Source organism: Manacus vitellinus, unplaced genomic scaffold, assembly GCF_001715985.3.
Source record: "Manacus vitellinus isolate BGI_N305 unplaced genomic scaffold, ASM171598v3 scaffold_3_pilon, whole genome shotgun sequence".
NCBI classification, from domain to species: domain Eukaryota; kingdom Metazoa; phylum Chordata; class Aves; order Passeriformes; family Pipridae; genus Manacus; species Manacus vitellinus.
In genome coordinates this window covers 6,017,901-6,036,000 of record NW_021940535.1, presented here as the reverse complement: position 1 = coordinate 6,036,000, position 18,100 = coordinate 6,017,901, and the positions used below count along the sequence as shown (strand labels likewise).

The 18,100-nt window shown below is 39.0% G+C and overlaps 1 protein-coding gene across 1 annotated transcript in view; it reads left to right on the top strand.

Moving 5' to 3' along the window:
* The first annotated feature begins 3,095 nt into the window (after positions 1-3,095).
* The window catches only part of SUSD5 (sushi domain containing 5), a 39,759-nt gene continuing 24,754 nt past the window's right edge, over positions 3,096-18,100 (top strand). The window contains exons 1-2 of the mRNA XM_008925132.2: positions 3,096-3,204; positions 11,180-11,357. Coding sequence (XP_008923380.2) covers positions 3,111-3,204; positions 11,180-11,357 — 272 coding nt within the window. The 5' untranslated portion in view covers positions 3,096-3,110. The remainder of the gene's footprint in view (positions 3,205-11,179; positions 11,358-18,100) is intronic.

The window sequence follows — 18,100 nt, the reverse complement described above, 5'->3', positions numbered from 1 at the left end:
ATAAATATTCCTAATAGTAGATATGAAGAGATGAAATCCAATAATCTCTATAGTAAATACACATTTTCCTGTTTTCAAATGTGTCTTTGTTCACTTGTATTTCTTTCAGATATTTTATTTAGTATTAAAAAGCCACTCAAACTTGAATGACATATTCCAGATGTAAATGTATACAGATGCTCCTCAGGTACTAGATGTCCAAACCATTATCGTGTGCTTCACAGGACACAAGTTGTTTTGTGTGTGTGCATTCATGTGTATATGTACATACTTTATAACACAGTGCTTTCACATACTTTTCTCCCTAAATAAAAGCTCACACGTAGGGAAGCACTATTTTATAAAATATCCCAGTTGGCACCTTCGCTGATCCCAAGGAAGGCATGATTTATGATTTATGTAAAGCTGCACATACAATTAATCTTTTGTAATCTGTAATAATACACTGAATAGTCTGACTGGTGTGTTACTACAGTGCTATGAATGCCAGAGGTTTTGAGCAAGAGGTTGTATCCATTTCTAACCATCTTAACTTCCAGATTTTGTTTTGAGTTTTTGGTTTCAAGAAGCAGGATTTGGTTCTAAAAGTGGGATTTTTTTCTTGATTAACGTCGATTTCAATGTAAAACAATGCATATCATTTAAGTGTAAAACCTACTCTGCTCAGTTTTATGTAAATCTTCCAAAATACACTAGGAGTAGGAACTTTTGCCGATAGAAATATTAGACTGGAAGGACAACTGTTTGGCAGTGAAGTACTAACCTTCCAGGAATTAATAACTGGTAAGTGTCCTTACCTCTCCATATTTACAGACTTTCTTTACAGTTGAGATGGGATGGCAAGAAGAAGCCAGGTCATTCTATGAATTGCTTATGCTTTCAAAAAGGAACAGATATTATGGTATTTTGTAATTCTTTAAAATCAGTAAGATGTTCTACTCAAGAACACAAGCTGAGATTTTCCAAGACAGGAGCCAGAGTGGCAACATGCCTTTACATATATCAACAAAAGGAAATGAGCCAATTATAGCAAAACTAATCCAACAGACGTTTAGAATTTTAGATGGAAAACCGGAAGATACTGTCCTCTCCTCCGACTGCTTTGGTCAAACTCATGAGGACAGCAAAGGCCCACAAAGTCATCATCCCTATGACAAGTGTCAGGGAAATCTGGAGCTATTGCTGTGGTCATGTCAGGTTTCTGTTAATGTTTGTGTGTCTTGCTGTAATTGCTTACTCAGTTTCGTGGAATCTCTTTGCTGGCTCACTAAAAGTGTATAGATTCAACACATTCTCATATTTTTGTGTCCTCTAATTTTTAGAGTAGGAGTAGGTAGGACTATTGGATCATCAGAGGGTTAAAACTGCATTTTATGCCATTAGTTATGCCACGTAAGAGAAACATAAACTCAACAAATGTCACAATTTTCTGTTTCCCTTTCTGTCACTTTGTATGTTAATGCCTGTTGTACAGAGCATAGAGTTTCCATTGAAATGAAATGCAGTTTTGTGGTTCTGTTATGCCAACTATCCTATCTTTAAGATTAAGTGAGCAAGAAACTTCCCATCCTTCTAATTTTGGAGGTATTCCTTACAGGTTAGGCTGGTAAGGCAATGCCATAATAAGCTGCTGCCATCCCTATTGTCAAGATAAACAGAAAATTCAAAGCAAGTTTTCAGCGTGAACATTCACATGCTAGATATGGGCACAAAAAGGAGGAAGACTTCTTTAAAAGTCAACAGATCGGTGTTATCTGCTCAAATTCATCAAATGTGGGTATTTTTAAAGCTTCCAGTACTATGGTGTTACTTGGTTCCTTGAGTATCATATACAGGAGTTCCTGAGCTTGAGTCATCTCAGTCAGACAGAAAACAACATTAAGCAGGTTCACCATTCTCAGAAGATGCCTACAACTGCCTGCCAGCACCTTGCCTTGTAGGACACCACGGCCTCTGTTCCTGGTGGCTCAGTCTCTAGCCAGACTGAGCATTTTTGCCCAGCTTCGAATTTCTAAGGGAAAAATTTTAAGAAGCTGAAATAAAAGCAAAATAGGATGGGAATATGAAAACAACATTTCTGAGCCCTACTGAGTTCCAACAGCAACACAAAACTATTCCGTTTATATATTTAGCGAAATAAATCCTGGCATCAACACCAGTATGTTTCCTCTTATTGTGGGGAATTCTTTTGACTTGTGTTGGGACAGATATAAGTCGAATGAGTGTAAGGGACAGATGTCAGTGCTGTAAGTGCTAGTGGGAACTGGAAATTCCCTTCATCAGCTGCTTTCAGAGTGTTCCAAGCTGACCAGCACCATTCATCTGGACCAGGAGTGCTGGAGAAGACTAGCTGACAGATCCCTGCTTCAACCTTCAGTTCCTCATGCCTGTCCCGAAGCTGGAATCTGAAGTAGCAAGATTAACCCATCCTGATGCTGATCTTCAGGGAGGCTTGGCCGGCAGAGTCCCATGCCATTTGGCACTTTTCCTCAGCCTTCACCTGAAGACCATCACTCTCGCTGCAGCAGCCACTGACCTCAGCAAGGCACTGCTGGCTGATTTCACGTTGGAGAGAGGAAAACACTCCCCACGTCTGCAGGCGTCCCTCTGGAGATGCACAGCTAAGCCCACAAACTCACCACGTGCCAGTGCCAGCTACCTAGCTGCCCTTCTCCTCTCATCCAGGGGTTTCTTCTCCTCGTCGCTTGTCCTTTCCCCCCCTTTTCTCTCCCTCCCGGCTTTTACATTTCTTCCACCGTGATCCATTAGGTATTTACCGGCAGGATAATGTGACTTTTCACACCGGCTCTCCGTGTGCACTGCCCTGCAGTCGGGACTGGATAAAGCCTCTCCCCAGTCCCAGCTGGCTGGACATCTCCCCCCCACCTTCCCCTCCCCTTCACACTAGCCAAGCCAAGGATTCCTCTCTCCCTCCCTCTTTCTTTTTCCACCCCTCCCGCCTTCAGTGCAAGCCCAAGACGCAGGATCCTGCCGAGGGAAAGTGCTCCTTGAAATCATCACCGCAGACCCCGCTGAGAGAGTGCAGAGGAGGAGAGAGAAAACGCCTCGGCAGCCAACCTCCTGCGGCTGAGGGCTTTGCAAACAGGGCAATGGCTCTAGGCTCTCAGAGACCCTCTCTCACCTTTCTCCAGGGTGTGGGATCTGTCTTCTTCATTCTTCAGATCATCTCTGTTCAGGCTGATGGTGAGTCTCCCATTCAGTTTGGGCTGGGTTGCTATGGCTGGAATGAGAGCTGTATGTTGAAATGTGTTATTGCAAAAAAAAAAAAAACAAACAAACCAAAAACTTTTTTTTTTTTAATAAGAAGCTTAAATGCACTCCCCAGTTTGGGTTAGGAAACTTCTGATTCAGAGGTTTTTGAGACTCTACAAAAATCCTGGGGTTAAGCAGAGAAAGGAAATAAGATCTCAGAAGGGTGAAATTATTTTATTACAACAAAATGACAGGATAGTGAACTTTTCCAGAGGAAATAAGAATAATAAAACAAAGCCAGAACACGACTAAGAAGACTCAACTATGTTTTAGGAGACGTCTTTTCTCCAAAGAACTTCCTCATCTGCCCACTTCAGATGCCCTGCAATGTCAATTTATTGGGGCAGGCTCTTGAGGAAGGGAAAACAAAAAGTGAAAAACTTTCATAACATTTTCTGTTCAGTGCCACACACGCTGAAGATGACTACTTGCCTTTCTGCACATGAGTTTCATCTGCACTTCACTGCTGAGGGATGTGCTCAGGACATGAATTTGGCTGAAGCACCAGGTGCCGGTTACTCTGAAACGGGACTTTTTACTCACTGCTGGTAATCCTGCATAGCTGCATCCCTTGAAAGTTTCCAGTAGCCTTTGCCCTTTTGATGATTCAGCCTGTGATAATGATGACCACCTTGCCTTAGCAAAAACACGATTTATTTTTGAAACCACTGTGTCTTTTCCTGGGAGAGCAATGCTGAGTGGCCACATTTTTCCACTTTCACAGCTGTGATAGATTTATGCCTGATCTCAGGATTTTTTTATTTCAATACACTAATCCTTTACCATTGATGTTTGCTGCGTTATTCCAGAGAACAGATCTTAAACATTGTAAGGCAACAAAAACCTCTTTTTGTTTGTTCTCAGAGTATTTTTCCTGTTTAACTTAAATTTATTTCAGTTGGTGACAAAATATGGCAAAGGAAAGGGAGAAAATTAATCTTGCCTGTACTTTCCACCGTTTTGTGTAAAATACCATTTATACAACAGAACTCTGTCTTGTAAGTTTGAAGAAAATTACTTTTCATTAAGCATAAAAAAAAAAGAGAGAAATACATCAGGAAACTGCACTGCATTGCAATAGGCAAAACTGCAATTCTGTTTTAGGATATACTCCTTCCCTAGCAAAATACCTCTGAAATGAAGGAAGAGGGGGAAAGCATATCCATGAAAAAGAGTTCTCCATAGAACTCAAGCAGAGAGGACAGGAATAATAATTTCTGTTGCTAACAGTGCTTCACCTGAAAAATCCCCTTGTTTTTTCAGGAGCACCCTTCAATTTATTATTTCTGTAGAACTAATGTCATCATCTAAAAGAAAAACAGGTGTCCTCTAAAAGAGAAAGGAGAAAAAATGTTGGAGATCATTTTAAGGCAGAGTTCATGACAGATTTTAAAGATCATTCAACAGTTTGTCAAATTTACTTCACACATGGTAAAGCATTTTTAAGAATTAAAGGGTAGAATATCTAAAGTACATTACAGTTGTCATGCATTATTATAATACTGTTGTTTCCGTTTTTATTTAAATTCTGAGTAGCATTGTGAAAAATACGTAAGTCTGTTCTTAACTTGATCTTCAGTGGGTTTTCCTGGTATTAATATTCAAGCAAATAACTGTAACACTGTCCTATAAGCCATCTGGGTTATTATACAGTAAAACAGAAGAAAACAATGTATGTGGACTTTAAAATTTATGCCTATGTGTTTAAGAAGATCTGAGAGGATGAAAACAGGATTATTACTTTCTTTTCTAACAGATTCTGGCCTGACACAGACAGAAACCACTTTCTCATTTGTTAAATTGTAGGGTAAATGCAATTGTGCTAGTCTCTAATACACACAAATGTCACTTAAGTGCCAAAGGACCATTCTGGGTGACACATATGCGCTTGTGTATTTGTTATTTTTAACTAAAGGTACCTGAATGTTTTGCAAACCACTGAAGGGATTTTGAATTTGCCTTGTAAAAAAACTGTGAAATTCAAACTGACCCCTGTTATAGTCAAACCTCTGAAACTGATTACAATATATTTCCCTAAGGAAGACTTTTGCTTTATTATCTCTCACACAAATAATGACAGAGAGCAGGCAATAAAACTAGAGGCCATTGAGGTCTGGTGAAGGTGTAAAGCCCCAAAGCTTAATTGATCTCTTTTGACCAGTATTTACCACGGCACACATTGCTGTAGCACAGATAGGCTCCAGAAAGACTGAAATAAATGCCGACATAAAATATAGCTTTGTTTCACTTTGTAGCTTTTTTTTACAATTGAAATGTGCTTGCTCATAGCTGTTCAGGTCCAGGTCAGATGGACAGAAGGCTCCCTGAGGGCTTGTTCCTGTCCTGATGGACCATGGAGTGCCACTACCGTTAGTGTGGTTACTGGAGAATAATATGGGTTATTGTGGTAGTTCTCAATGGTACCAGTTCAAGGGGTTAACATTTCTTTGAATTTGTGCTGGACTAGGAGAACAAGGATGTGACTTCCTGCGTCCTGCACAGGAGTTGCCTCTGCTTTTTTTTCCTCCCTATTTTGTCTTTTTATGGCTGCTAAAGTATGCACACATATGAACCATAGTTTTCTGAAGAGTACTTGCTCTGAGACAGAGAATGCCAGGAGAGGATGATGGCAATTCATCTACCCTACCAAGACACTCCTGAATTGAAAAAATGTGCTAATTTCAAAACTTTATTAGTTGTTCCAAAGTGGAGTTGATCTGTTGGCTAAATTTGGATTACATGAAAACCCTATTGGTCAAGTCAGTCATCTGGTAGTGTTCACACTATAGTGACTGCAGAGGTCGCAAGGGAAAAGATCCAGAATGCAGAAAGCTAGGAACAAACAGGTGAGGATCTGAGATACATACTTCTGACTAGAAACTGTTGATGTCCGAAGCAGGAAAAAAAAAAACGCTACTATAGTCCTTCCTTTGTCTTGTTTTGTGTCCTTTTTTCAAGCAAAGGAAAAAAAAGCATGTTTTTTCTCTTCTGTTCTCTCTAGATGCTCCCATTTGAGTAGCAGGTGTCTATGCATTTCAGTGTCTAAGCATCTCAGGCTTCTGCTTTCAAAACAACGCAGATTCTTCCACAAAAATTCCAACTATTTGATTCTAAACTGTGTAGTAAAATCAAAATTTAGGCTCCAACTGAGTTTAGCTGAGGAGGAACACAAAGGTGGCCTCTTGATTTTGCTGGTTTTTTGATGATGTAATATTTTTTGAATTTAAGAAGACATCATTCACTTTAGTTTCTCACAGAAATAAACTCCACAGTCATGAACACTAAGTAGAAGTGGCAGCTAACCAAATCTCTGTACTGAATCCTTCACCCTTTCTGTTACAATCAAGGCCATTGTTACACACACCCATAGAAATGGAAACTAAATTGCTCTTGAGGTACAGAAGTGTCCTTCCCTTCCTCTGCTCTCTTTACCTAATTTGAAGTTTTCAACATTCAAGTAAAAATGTATTAGACTCCACATTTGCACATCTGTCACCCCATTTATTTTGTTGAAACTGATTAGTTTTTATCTTTTTAACTAGGAAGTGTCATTCCATGAGATTAGCACACTGGGCACACCTTTTAAAGTGTTTTCATATTATATTATTTGTGCGAGACATTCTTACTTCAGAGTGTATTTGGCTATGCAATTTTATGTTCCTTCTTCAAGCATAATGCAAATCCTGCTGAACACATGGAGAAATTTGAATTCATTTCAGTGGGCTTTGAGCTGTGCCTGTGCACCTCAAAAGAACTTCTTGTTGTGTCCGTTACATAGAATATGTATAGATTAGACAAACTCTCTTCTTGATAACCAAGAGAATTCTGCTAAATCCACTGACATTCCACAAAATATGAAGGTTTTGGGCTGGTTTTATCTTTGAAGGGTTTTGTTTTTAGACTTCCATACATTTGATCGCAGATGGCTCTTTAATCTCGAAAAAATAATAAGGATCAGTTGTTAGAAGCTGAGTTTAGCAAAATTTGGAGCTGGAAATAAGGTGGAGTGAGAGTAATGAACCATTGGAACAGTTTACTATAAAGTGTGCTGTAAATTCTCCGTTACTTGGAGGCATTGAATCATGACTAGATGCATGTTGAAAAGACATGCTCTAGTTCAACCATGAATTTTTGGACTTGATGGTGGAATTACTGGGGGAAATCTACAGTCTAGTTATGCAGGAATTTAACAAGGTGATAAAAATGCTTCTAAAAGCCCTGAGATCTATATTTTCAGTCAGAGTATATTGGGCTACTCTTAAGTAAAAACTATATTAATCTATTTCTTGTTTACAAGGTTTTAGTGCAAAAATTAATTAAAATATTATCAATATATCAAAATATAATCAAATTCTATAATAATAATGATCAGATAATGGTGGAGGCTAGCAATATAATACAGGCTAGTCACTAAAGAGAGACTCTCTGATTTCAAATGTGAGCTTTCCATCAGAACTATGAATCCAGCTGATAATTAGCAGTTGGAAGAATTATGTCTTATTATTTCTGTCTTATCAGTGACATTAAAAACTTTTTCACTGGTTTCAGATGGGAATCTGAAAAAACCTTACTGTGACAAGGATATTTTTCATTCTGAACATGCTAAACTCAACATGTTCATTCAGCCTCCTGAGAAATACTACTTTGTGGATTTTATCTTGATCTTTAAACCATAGGGACTTGCTTTGTTTAGAAAGGCTTCAGAAAAGTACATGGAGTTTTTGTAACAACTTTCTACCCCACCTGTGGAGGTGAAAACATTATGGGAAACAAAGGTTACCAGTCAAAAATGAAGGAAGAGAGTTGAGAGGAAACTCAGACATGGTGGCTGTTCAGAGGTGCCACAACCAAAGGCATATTACATTCTTCATGTAGATATGATCCTTGATCCTCTGTCTTATGAAAATATAGAGCAGTCTCATATTTAAAACAGAATGACAACACCTCTCTTGATACTATCCCAGAGAGAAAACTGATTTCAACTATCCCAATGGAAAAAATTACTGTAATTTCATCATGTATGTGAGACAAACCTTTTCTAAAAAACTTTTCATTAAAACTAGCAGAGATAAAAATGTTACAAATAATTAAACAGAATCCTTAGATTCCCTTAGATTGAAAATGATACCACATGTTAACCATGACACTATAAGGTGCAGAATTCAATTTAGTGTTGCAGTCTTTTTTATTTAAGAGGACTTCCTGTTTTGATGCACTTTTGTATTTTTCCTGTTACCATGCTAGCATGTCTCCTGTATATTTTTCCTGTGAGTGCCCCTCAGTAGTGTTATACATCTCAGGATATTGAGGATCCAGCTATTCCATTGGTCAAGCATCTGATAAGTGAACCTTACATCCCATGATATTTTCTAGGTGAGAAATTAGACAAAACCAGAGGACAAATCTTTAAAATTGGGCAGATGGCCATAGAACTTCTAAAACTTTGGAGAAGATTTACAGTTTGATCTGTTAAGAGGGTCAGGCTTCTGGCTGACCAGAATTTCCTATAAAGCAGCTCACTGTAATTTTCCCAACCAGCACATCTTTCCTAGCTTACCCTAAAATCCACTTGTGTATAGAATTTAAACATATTAGATAGCTTTACAAATGACAAGACTCTGTTTTGAATCAGCATCTTCATAGGTTCTAATAAGTAGTTTGTTAGTAGTAAGCACTAGTAAACACATAAAAGCAGTTAGGGAAAGCTGTCTCAGCCTCTGCCTTGGATATCTAAACTCCTCTAAAAATGTAATTGTTGCTTATTAGTGAAAAGACTAAATTATTAACTCAATTTCTTCTGATTGTATCTGAATGGAACTACCATGTCAAACTAACATTGATAATTTATATCAGATACTATGCAAATTTACCCTATATGTCTTTGATGACACATCTCAATCCTGACGGTCAAGCGGTGAAATGTAGAATGTGGATGTTTTTAGAATGTAGAATTTTTTATCTGGGACAAAGCCTCAGCAAAGCATTACATTTGATTACATTTGATTTCCTTTAGGAACAAAGCTGTTTTGCAACTTTGGAATGGTTGTTTAAAACGATCATCTTTCTGCTTATACTATCTCTCTCCCTCGGCCGTGCATACTTCACTAGTCTGTTCATGGCTTTAGAAACAGGAGCTGTGACATTAGTGTCATGGGCATTATTTGGGATATTTTGCAAAGAAACCTGATGTTTGTGTACTTAGGAATGTAGAGGCTTGCTTCTTTCACTACTTTGTGTAAATTCCCCTATTCTGATTACAGTTCATGATATTGATTGCAGTTGAGAATCAAGAGACAATGTAGTCTACTGGTTAGGATACTGATCTGGGCTTCTGGTTGTATTCCTTGGTCAACTACTGTTAACTGCCTGAGAAAATCACTCTGGGAACTCTGAATTTCTATTCCTTCTCATAGCTGTTTGCCCTACCTATTTAAATTGCCATCTGTCCAAGTCGGAATGATTTCTTACTGTGCACATGTAGAATTCCCATCAAAGCAGGAATTTTCGTCAGTACCCATCTGCACTTGCTAACTGATGTAAACACAAAACCCATGTTTACTTGAGAGAAACCTTGCATTTTTTGATGTAAGACTATTATTCTTCTAGTGGGTTCAGCTGTGCACAGGTGAGAACAGAAAGCTCTCAGGGACAGACCTACCCTGTGTAAGTTCCCTGTATTTAGGATTAGACTTAGATTTATCAATTTATTAAAATAATATGTGGTGGGGGTGGCACTTGGTGCAGAATCAGGCAGAATCAGTCTGAAGGATTCCTAATATTGGTCAATACATCCTGTGAGTGTAAAGCTAACTACATAGTGAACACTCAGTATGTGCTGGAAGCTATGCATTCCTATAATCACTACCGCTAATCCACTTTGGAAATGAGACATAAGTAAGTGTTTCCAGGCATTTACTGAATGAGCAGTGCTTAAAAATTTTCTTCCTGCACCTACAAGCAAATTCAATCCATATCTTTGCAATTTAGAAGTTATTCTGATTTATATATCATCAGAAAGAAGATAGGTATGGCAACTCTACTGTCAGCACTGTAAACTGCCTCAGTGTTTATTTCTTTTTCTGGAGACACCCAGCTAATACGTTTATTCCATAACCCAGTAACTGCTCAAGTGTCATTGCCAAAAACACAATTGCCTTGTTCCCAGTTGCCAAAACCTCTAACTTTCACCCATACAGCTTTCATGGTGTTAGATAAATAAAATTAAAATAAACCAAACCGAATATATAGATAACACCAAAAAATTGTTATGCTAAACATGTTCTCATGCTAATTAAAAAAAAAAAAGCCTTCCATTAAGAAAAAATTTTATCTGTCTTTTTAAAAAGACATAATAAAAAAGTAGTTTGTATTTAGACTCAAGTTGTCATATACTGATATAATTTTGATTTTAGAGAAAGTATAAATATAAATCTATTTCTACATGGGAGACTGGGTTGCAATACTAGCTCTTAAGAATGTGCTTACTTTATAGGTGTAGCTGTTATAAAGTAACTGTAAAATGTTTAGCAATGAATTCCAGTGTTAGTAGCCTACAAGAGATGTTCTGACTTTGACTATATATGTGCATATGAGAGAGTGTCATGCTTTCTTTCTCCAGATCTTAAGCACACACCTACAGAGCAAGACAAGCTTCTCCTATGAGCTAGGAATCAGTAGGGGCTTAGCCACACTTGGTTTTCTGTTGTTGAACAAAATTAAAAGAAAAGCTAATACAAAGATACTTACAGTCTTGATAAAATTACCCATTTCAAAAGGTAGGTTGCCCATTAAAATAAACTTAGTAAAAGCATGGAGACTTTATTCGGTGATAATTTGCAGTATTTCTGTTGAATATGTATTGAGCATAATTCCATGACGAATGGCATGTCCTTTCTTGGTGTTGCAGGGAAAGTGTTTGCACTTGAGTCCAAGAACAACTCTCAGGGTCTGGATTTAGCTGAAGCTGAGAAAGCTTGTGTTGACCTGAGCGCTCGCTTAGCAACTGCAGAAGAACTGAAAAGGGCTGTTCTGGACTGTTCTTTTGCTGGCTGCACCACAGGATGGCTCGCCAGTGGCTCTGCCGGGTAAGGACAACAGCATAACACTTTCTGAGAAGTATGAATGACAAGTTTTTCCTCCTTGACTAAGAATATAACCAAAAAACTGGCCACAATTCAAGCACCATGACATATAGTGAAATATGCTGCTGTCCCCCCAAGAATTAATTTTTTACGGCTAATGTTGCAAGCACACAAATCTTCATCAGTCTCAGATTATATATTTCACAGATTTGAAGCAATTTCCTCTTCTTTCCTTCTGAATTACATCACTGTGGTTCCTGTTTTCTTGGCCTGTAGTGGCATGCTGAGCCCTGAATAAGCTTGCAGGTTGAGGGCACAGTGCTGCAGTTAGTGTCAGTGCTCCCACTGACTCTGTTATTCTCCACTGTTTAAGAAGCTCAGCAAGTTGAACTTCTCATGGAAATCATGTATCTGTCTTAGGTATCGACCTATGCCTGAACAGACAATAGGCACGTTCAAATAGATACAGCTTTAGATATGATAACGCTCGTGTGGTATACAGTTTGTTGAGAGAGCCCACCAGGGAACTGATGCTGTCCCTCAATGTGTTTGAGGCAGCTCAGGGGACTTGGGTAGCTCAGGTGGCTTAGCACTAGGCTGAACTTTGCCTCGCATTACAGATAATGTTGCAAGGTGTGATGGCCTGACACAGCCCCCTCCATGAACCAATTTAAAAGAGGAATGTAGAGGTGTCCTGTGGTGGAAACCACTTCCCTCTGTTGATCATAGTTTCACGAGGCTACAGTCAGCCTTCACAAGCACTCCAGAGGTCCCAACTACTATCAGTGGAATTCAAAATTTTGAGAACATATGTCCACACAGGTGCAGCTACATGCCAGAAGCAGTATGGCCCTGACACAGTGCCACTCTGCTGTGGCTGATAAGGGCTTCCCAAACTCAACCTATCTCATTCCAGTCTTGCACTGAACTGGCTATATGCCACGCACTGGGCCAAGCACTTACATCCTAACTGTCCAGTCTGTTCCAAAATTAAAGTCTTCACAGCATGCCTCAGGAACAGGTAGGCAGGCTTCATAGTTGCCAAAGGGATCAAATCATGGCATGAATGTCTCATGTCCCTGAAGCTGGGACCATACAGGAAAAGGTAGATATATTCCCAGGAGTATATCTAATCTATTGTCAATGTTCAATGGTGATGAAGTTTTGTTTTATCAAAATACTGTTTCCAAGTTCCCAAACTTTAGCGTGTTATTGGATTTTGTGACAGTTATCAGTCACTTAAGCAAGCATCGGCGTTTCTGTATTTTTAGCGATAAAATTCCCAAAGGACAAAAAATTGCTGCTACTAAATGAAAGGCGGTACTTAAACCATTTCAAGCAAAAGCAACTATTTTCAGTGATTCTCATTTTTCCCAGGTGAAAAATCATTTGAAAATTTGTATGTAATTTTGGTCTTAAAAAAAAAAAAATAAAAATCCAGAAATCTCTCAGTATATAAGACAGTGATCTAAACCCTAAACATTTTTTTCTTAAGACAGTTGCTGACATGTTACACAGGCTAAAGACCCAGGAAAACTATATAACTCTAAGAAGTTCATGGCAAAGTTGTAGGCAGGGTCTTTTATGTAACTTCTGTATTCTGGAAGCAAGGAATGATGACAAGTAGGAGACAACTAGCCCTTTTTTTATCTAAGCAATACCACTAGTTAGTCCAGTGAGATCCTGAATTAATTACTGCAGGCACAGGAGTCACAACTATTAATAGACGAGCTGTGGACCTACCCCTGAATATCCTCAATATCAAAACTGTGTACAGTGATAAAAACACATCATACTAATGGGAAGGAAAGGAAGATTTTTCATCCCTTCCAACTTGCCATACACATTCCTCCAGTAAGCTGTCCTTAGTATGGAAATCTCTAAACTATTTATCAGAAAGATCATTGTGGGGGCACATCAGCACACCACTGCTGTGCATTCACCACATCTGACCTTCACTGGAGAGCTTCACCAGAGAGAAGTTCTGTGGAGCTGGAATTTTATACTCTGGGGCTATTTTACCCATGGCTGGGCAAGCACCAGCAAGTATGTTACTTGGTTCATTGAACTGGATATTTTTGACTCTGGGGAAAAGTAGAAACTGTATAATGCCTAAAAAGGCTATACTGGTTTCATTGATAGTTAATGCAGCTCTGGAGAAAGAAACGAGCCATCGAGTGCAAAGTATGCAAATGGGACAAAGTTGTTCAAGTTGAACAAGTTCAAGTTGAATATAGAGATTTATAGAGGGATTTAGGTGAACAGGTAAAATTATTCCAAATGGAGTTCAATGATAATACATACAGGGGAAACATGCAATCTACTTGAAAATAGGGTTCTGATTTACCTCTGTCAGTCCACCAAAGATGTGAGGACATCACTATGGACAGCACAAAGAAAACCACTGTCAGACTGCAGCTGTAGTAAAAACAGACAAACAAACAAGCAAACAAAGAAGTTGCTAGAGTACTTATGGGACGGGATGGAGAATATGAAGAAAAAACATATACAAATAGGTCAGTGTAAAAGCCTCCTTTGGAAAATTTATATGTATTGTTGTTACTGCATCTTAGGAAAGGTATTAAAGAGTCTTAAAAAAGTGGCTCAAGAATGATAAAACAAATGAAAAAGCTATTAAGAACTCAAAATATTTTACAAAATTATTTAGTTTTAAAAATTTACCTATTCAATACTTCTGGCATTTACTTGATAAATGGAAACATGACAGCAAGAATAGAGGATAGCTGATATACAGAAAAGCCTCAATCCACACTCTGATTTAACACAGAGAGGGGAAAGTGGGCTTCACAGCATGCCCAGAGGTTAGAGAAGTAGGGGAAATTATTTTCAAAATAAAGGACTCTTCATTGGGCATGCCTTGTGTTATTTATCTAGATGGACCTCCACATCTTTGAATGAGAAGTGACCTCCCCCCGTTTGCCAGGGCCACAACTGTCCAGGACTTTATAGGTTGGATTAAAAATCTTGGAATCCTGCCAGCAGCTGACTGGCATCCAGTGCAGATCACAGAGCTTTAGTCTAATATTCTCCCATATCCTTTTGGACTGTGTGCATCAGAAAGGAGATGAATAGGAGGGAATATGATAAAAGAAGTTCCCTATTTCAGAAAGAATGAAGTTTGGTTTGTTTATTTGGTGCCTGGAATGTATCCCAATCTTTCTCCCGAGGAAAAATGGATTAAACATTGGCAGTAGAAGTAAACACAAACAAATTATGTGAGTGAAGTCATTGTAGTGTTACAGATTTTCTTACATGCTTCTGCCCTCCTTTCACCACTTAGACTTAAAACTGAACAGGAGCTCTAGCAGACACATAAAGACTTTTTCCCTGCTAGATCCATTTTTCACATTTTGTACAAGTCAGTGATTTGTTCACTTCTGATGGCTATTTTATGGTTTTAGGGAATAATCGCAATCCCACTCCAAGCAAATATATCCATCACTGTTGGTTGTTGTGTCCTTACTATTATTTTTATGGCCAAATCAAGGCCTGGAAACCTGTGGGAGTTTTTTCTCTTATGACTTAGGCACATCACTGAGTCAGTGTGAGCATGTTTATATTTCCTACTCTCTGGGCTATACATTTTATATGGGAAAAGATGAGAATTTGGTCTAAAGAACCAGTCCAGTTTGGCTGACTGTCAAATTAATTTCTGATGACTTGTGTGTAAATGTGGATCCATATGTAAGTACAAGAAGTTTTCAAGATTATAATGGAACACCTTCTGTTCTCTTGTGGCCACCCAGCTCACTCCAAGCTACTTCTTACTGACCCACTGAAGGGACTGTTCCCTCCTCAGCCGTGCAGGTAGATGTGCTCACATCTGGTCTATTTTAAGTCAGAAGTGAACAGGGTGGACCACCAGCTATGTTAGGGTGTTAAAAACATTGTTCTGCAGAGACTGATGCTCGTGGAAGAAGATATCCACCTATCTTCTGAGTGCTTGTGTTGCACTCTCTAACCCACTTCAGTCCCTGCAAACTAGGCTACCCCAAGCAGCAGGTCTTGACAAATATGATTCATTTCAACTGATGTAGAATGGAAATTGCTTAAACAAATAGATCCTTGCCAGCAAATCCAGAGACACAATAAACTGGGTGGTTTTGTGGTTTGAGCAGCCTGAGACAGAACCTCTTTCACAGGCATAAGGGGATGTTTTGTCTTCCACTTTCAGTTGTTCATACCAACCCAATTCAGAGCTCAGGGCTCTTTGCACAGACAAGTCACTGGCAGGTCCAAGGACTTGGGAACTTATTGAGAAGAGCCATTGACAAAGTTGTCAGAGGTAACTTCTTCCAGCAGCCCAGAAGTAAGTCGTTTACAAGTCAGTCCTGACATGTGTAACTTATTATTATTACACATTGTTGCATTTCAGGAAATGAAATGTCGTTAGGCAAGTCTCATTTGTCAGATGAGCCCTAATAGCTATTTATACTAAAAATGACACTCTTATGACTTACTTGCATGTCAGACAAGTGAGTCAGTAAAACCATCAAGTAATCTGCCAAAATATAAATGGAAAAAAGGTGGCAGAGTTCTCTGAACAGCTCTCACTGCTATCTTTTGAATTTAGATGTCATATTGGAAAACTTGGGCAGTGTGTCTTGTAGGGTCTTATATTCTTTTGTGGGGTTTTTGAAATTTGGAAAGTGAGCACGACACGATTGGTCTTATGATCAACCCTGTGCACAGAAAATTAGAAAGCAGCTATTTATTTTAGAAATTGTTAAACATCCTCAACAGCTTGTATTAATATATTCATAGCAAATTTACTCATTTCCATTGCTTTTCTAGGACTGAAAAGCTGAAGCTGTCCTGTTCCCTATCCTGTTCCTTATTTGCCTACAAGAGAATGAAGCCATGTATCCCCTCTATGACAGCTTTGAATCTCTGCATAGAATTTCAGTTCTATGATAGACCTCCTGCAGGGCTGTCAACCTGTTCCCTTGCATGAAATTGCCCTGGGCTGGTTCCTACCCAGTCCCTGGGGGATTTATTTTAGAGGGGATAACTCTGGAGTGAGCAAGCAGAATCAGCTAGAATAAGCTTTGCTGTGGAAGTCAGAAGGCTGGAGTTCTTTTCTTGGCTGACCACAGACCAGATGTTTGCTGCTAGGAAAATTACTTCATCTCTATTTTTCCTTCCTTTTGTTAGCTCTTTGGAGTTTGCCCTGACTCGTATTGAATGCTTCTACAGTGTTAAACACAACAGGGCCCTCATTGCAGATGACACCAGTGCGAAATGTAATAATAACACTCAGAAATGGCATTTCACAAGACTACCTCCTTCTTTTTCTGCCTACTGCACAGGACTTGCCCAGCACCTGACAGTAGGGTAATAAAAGCACATTTCTTGGGAAAGAGAAAAAGCAATATCCAGGGAATGAAAGAAAGGGTTACTTGCTGACCTTGCCAGTCCTCTCATCCGTGTGTGTAAACCCTTGGACTTGTGGGTCCCTTGAAATTCGTTCCAGTGTATATGCTAAAACAGCCCCAGTGGCTTATTTGCAGAGAAGCAGTCCTAGTGATACATCAATTTGGCAAGCTCTCTGTTTTATTTCAAGGCTGTGCTCTGCTGTCTGATGATAACACACATGAATTTGCTCCCAGATGTGTTTGAGGCAGGTCAAGTAATTCCCTTCAACAGAAAAATCCAGACATAGCTGACAGGACACGGCCTAATTCAAAATGCTAAAGTTGCTTATGAAACTGTCTGAGGAGGTCTTGTACTCCAAAATGCCTTCATGTCACAACCTTCGGTCCCACAGCTCTTGGCTGGTGTCACACTCCGCTAGAAGATGACTTTGTCTTCTTGTTGTTTCTTGTCAGCCATCTCAGAAAGTCTTATACAAAGTAATTGTATTTCAGGAAAAGGGATTTCTACATAAAGTTCAGTCAAGAGACTTGAATTTAAGGTCTGGACTTGGCCAGTTTACTCCAAGGAATGATGTCACCGAGCAATGTGGACATGAGCCACTTTGCATCTGCTTAGGGAGGTGGGAAGCAGGTCTTTTCTTAGCACATCCTGGGAAGACAGCATGGGCAAAGCCACAGTTCTTGGAATACACACAGCCCAACAATTGAAGAATTTTTTAGAAAATGTACTTTTTGAGGAAAAACATAATAAAAAAAGAAAGTATATATTTTTGATGTATTTTCTAGGACAAGCACCCAAATCCCCATCTGCTAAACTGTAGCATCATAATCCTCGGAGTTGCTATTTACTCACATGTAACTTGCACCCTGAAATTGTGTTTTTACTGGGAGGGTTTTTTTTCAACAAACTCTGAGGGATTTAGCAAAAGTTTAGCAAACTTTGACACAAAATGTAGGGGTTCACTTGTGAAATTAATTAATACCAGAAGGTTAGAAATCATTCTTAAGATCAAGGAAAACCACAATATTGAGCAGGAAGGTAAGCTTGACTTCAGAGATGGAGTAACAGAAATGGAGTGCAATGCAAAAGTATGGTGTGAAAACTGATAGGAATTTTTGCCTTTAACTAGCAATTCATCTGGAAAAGGCAGAGTAGGAGAAAGAGCTGAGTGTAGTCACAGAACACAGGACTGCAGTGAGGCTGTTGTAAAATAAAATAACTCACATAAAATTTGTGAGAAAAATAAATGCAGTCCTCCTAAAAGACATCCAAGAGAGAGGGGGCAATACTGAAGGGCTTGAATCAGGCACCAGTGAGACACTACCTCCAATAGTGCAGCGTAATTCTCG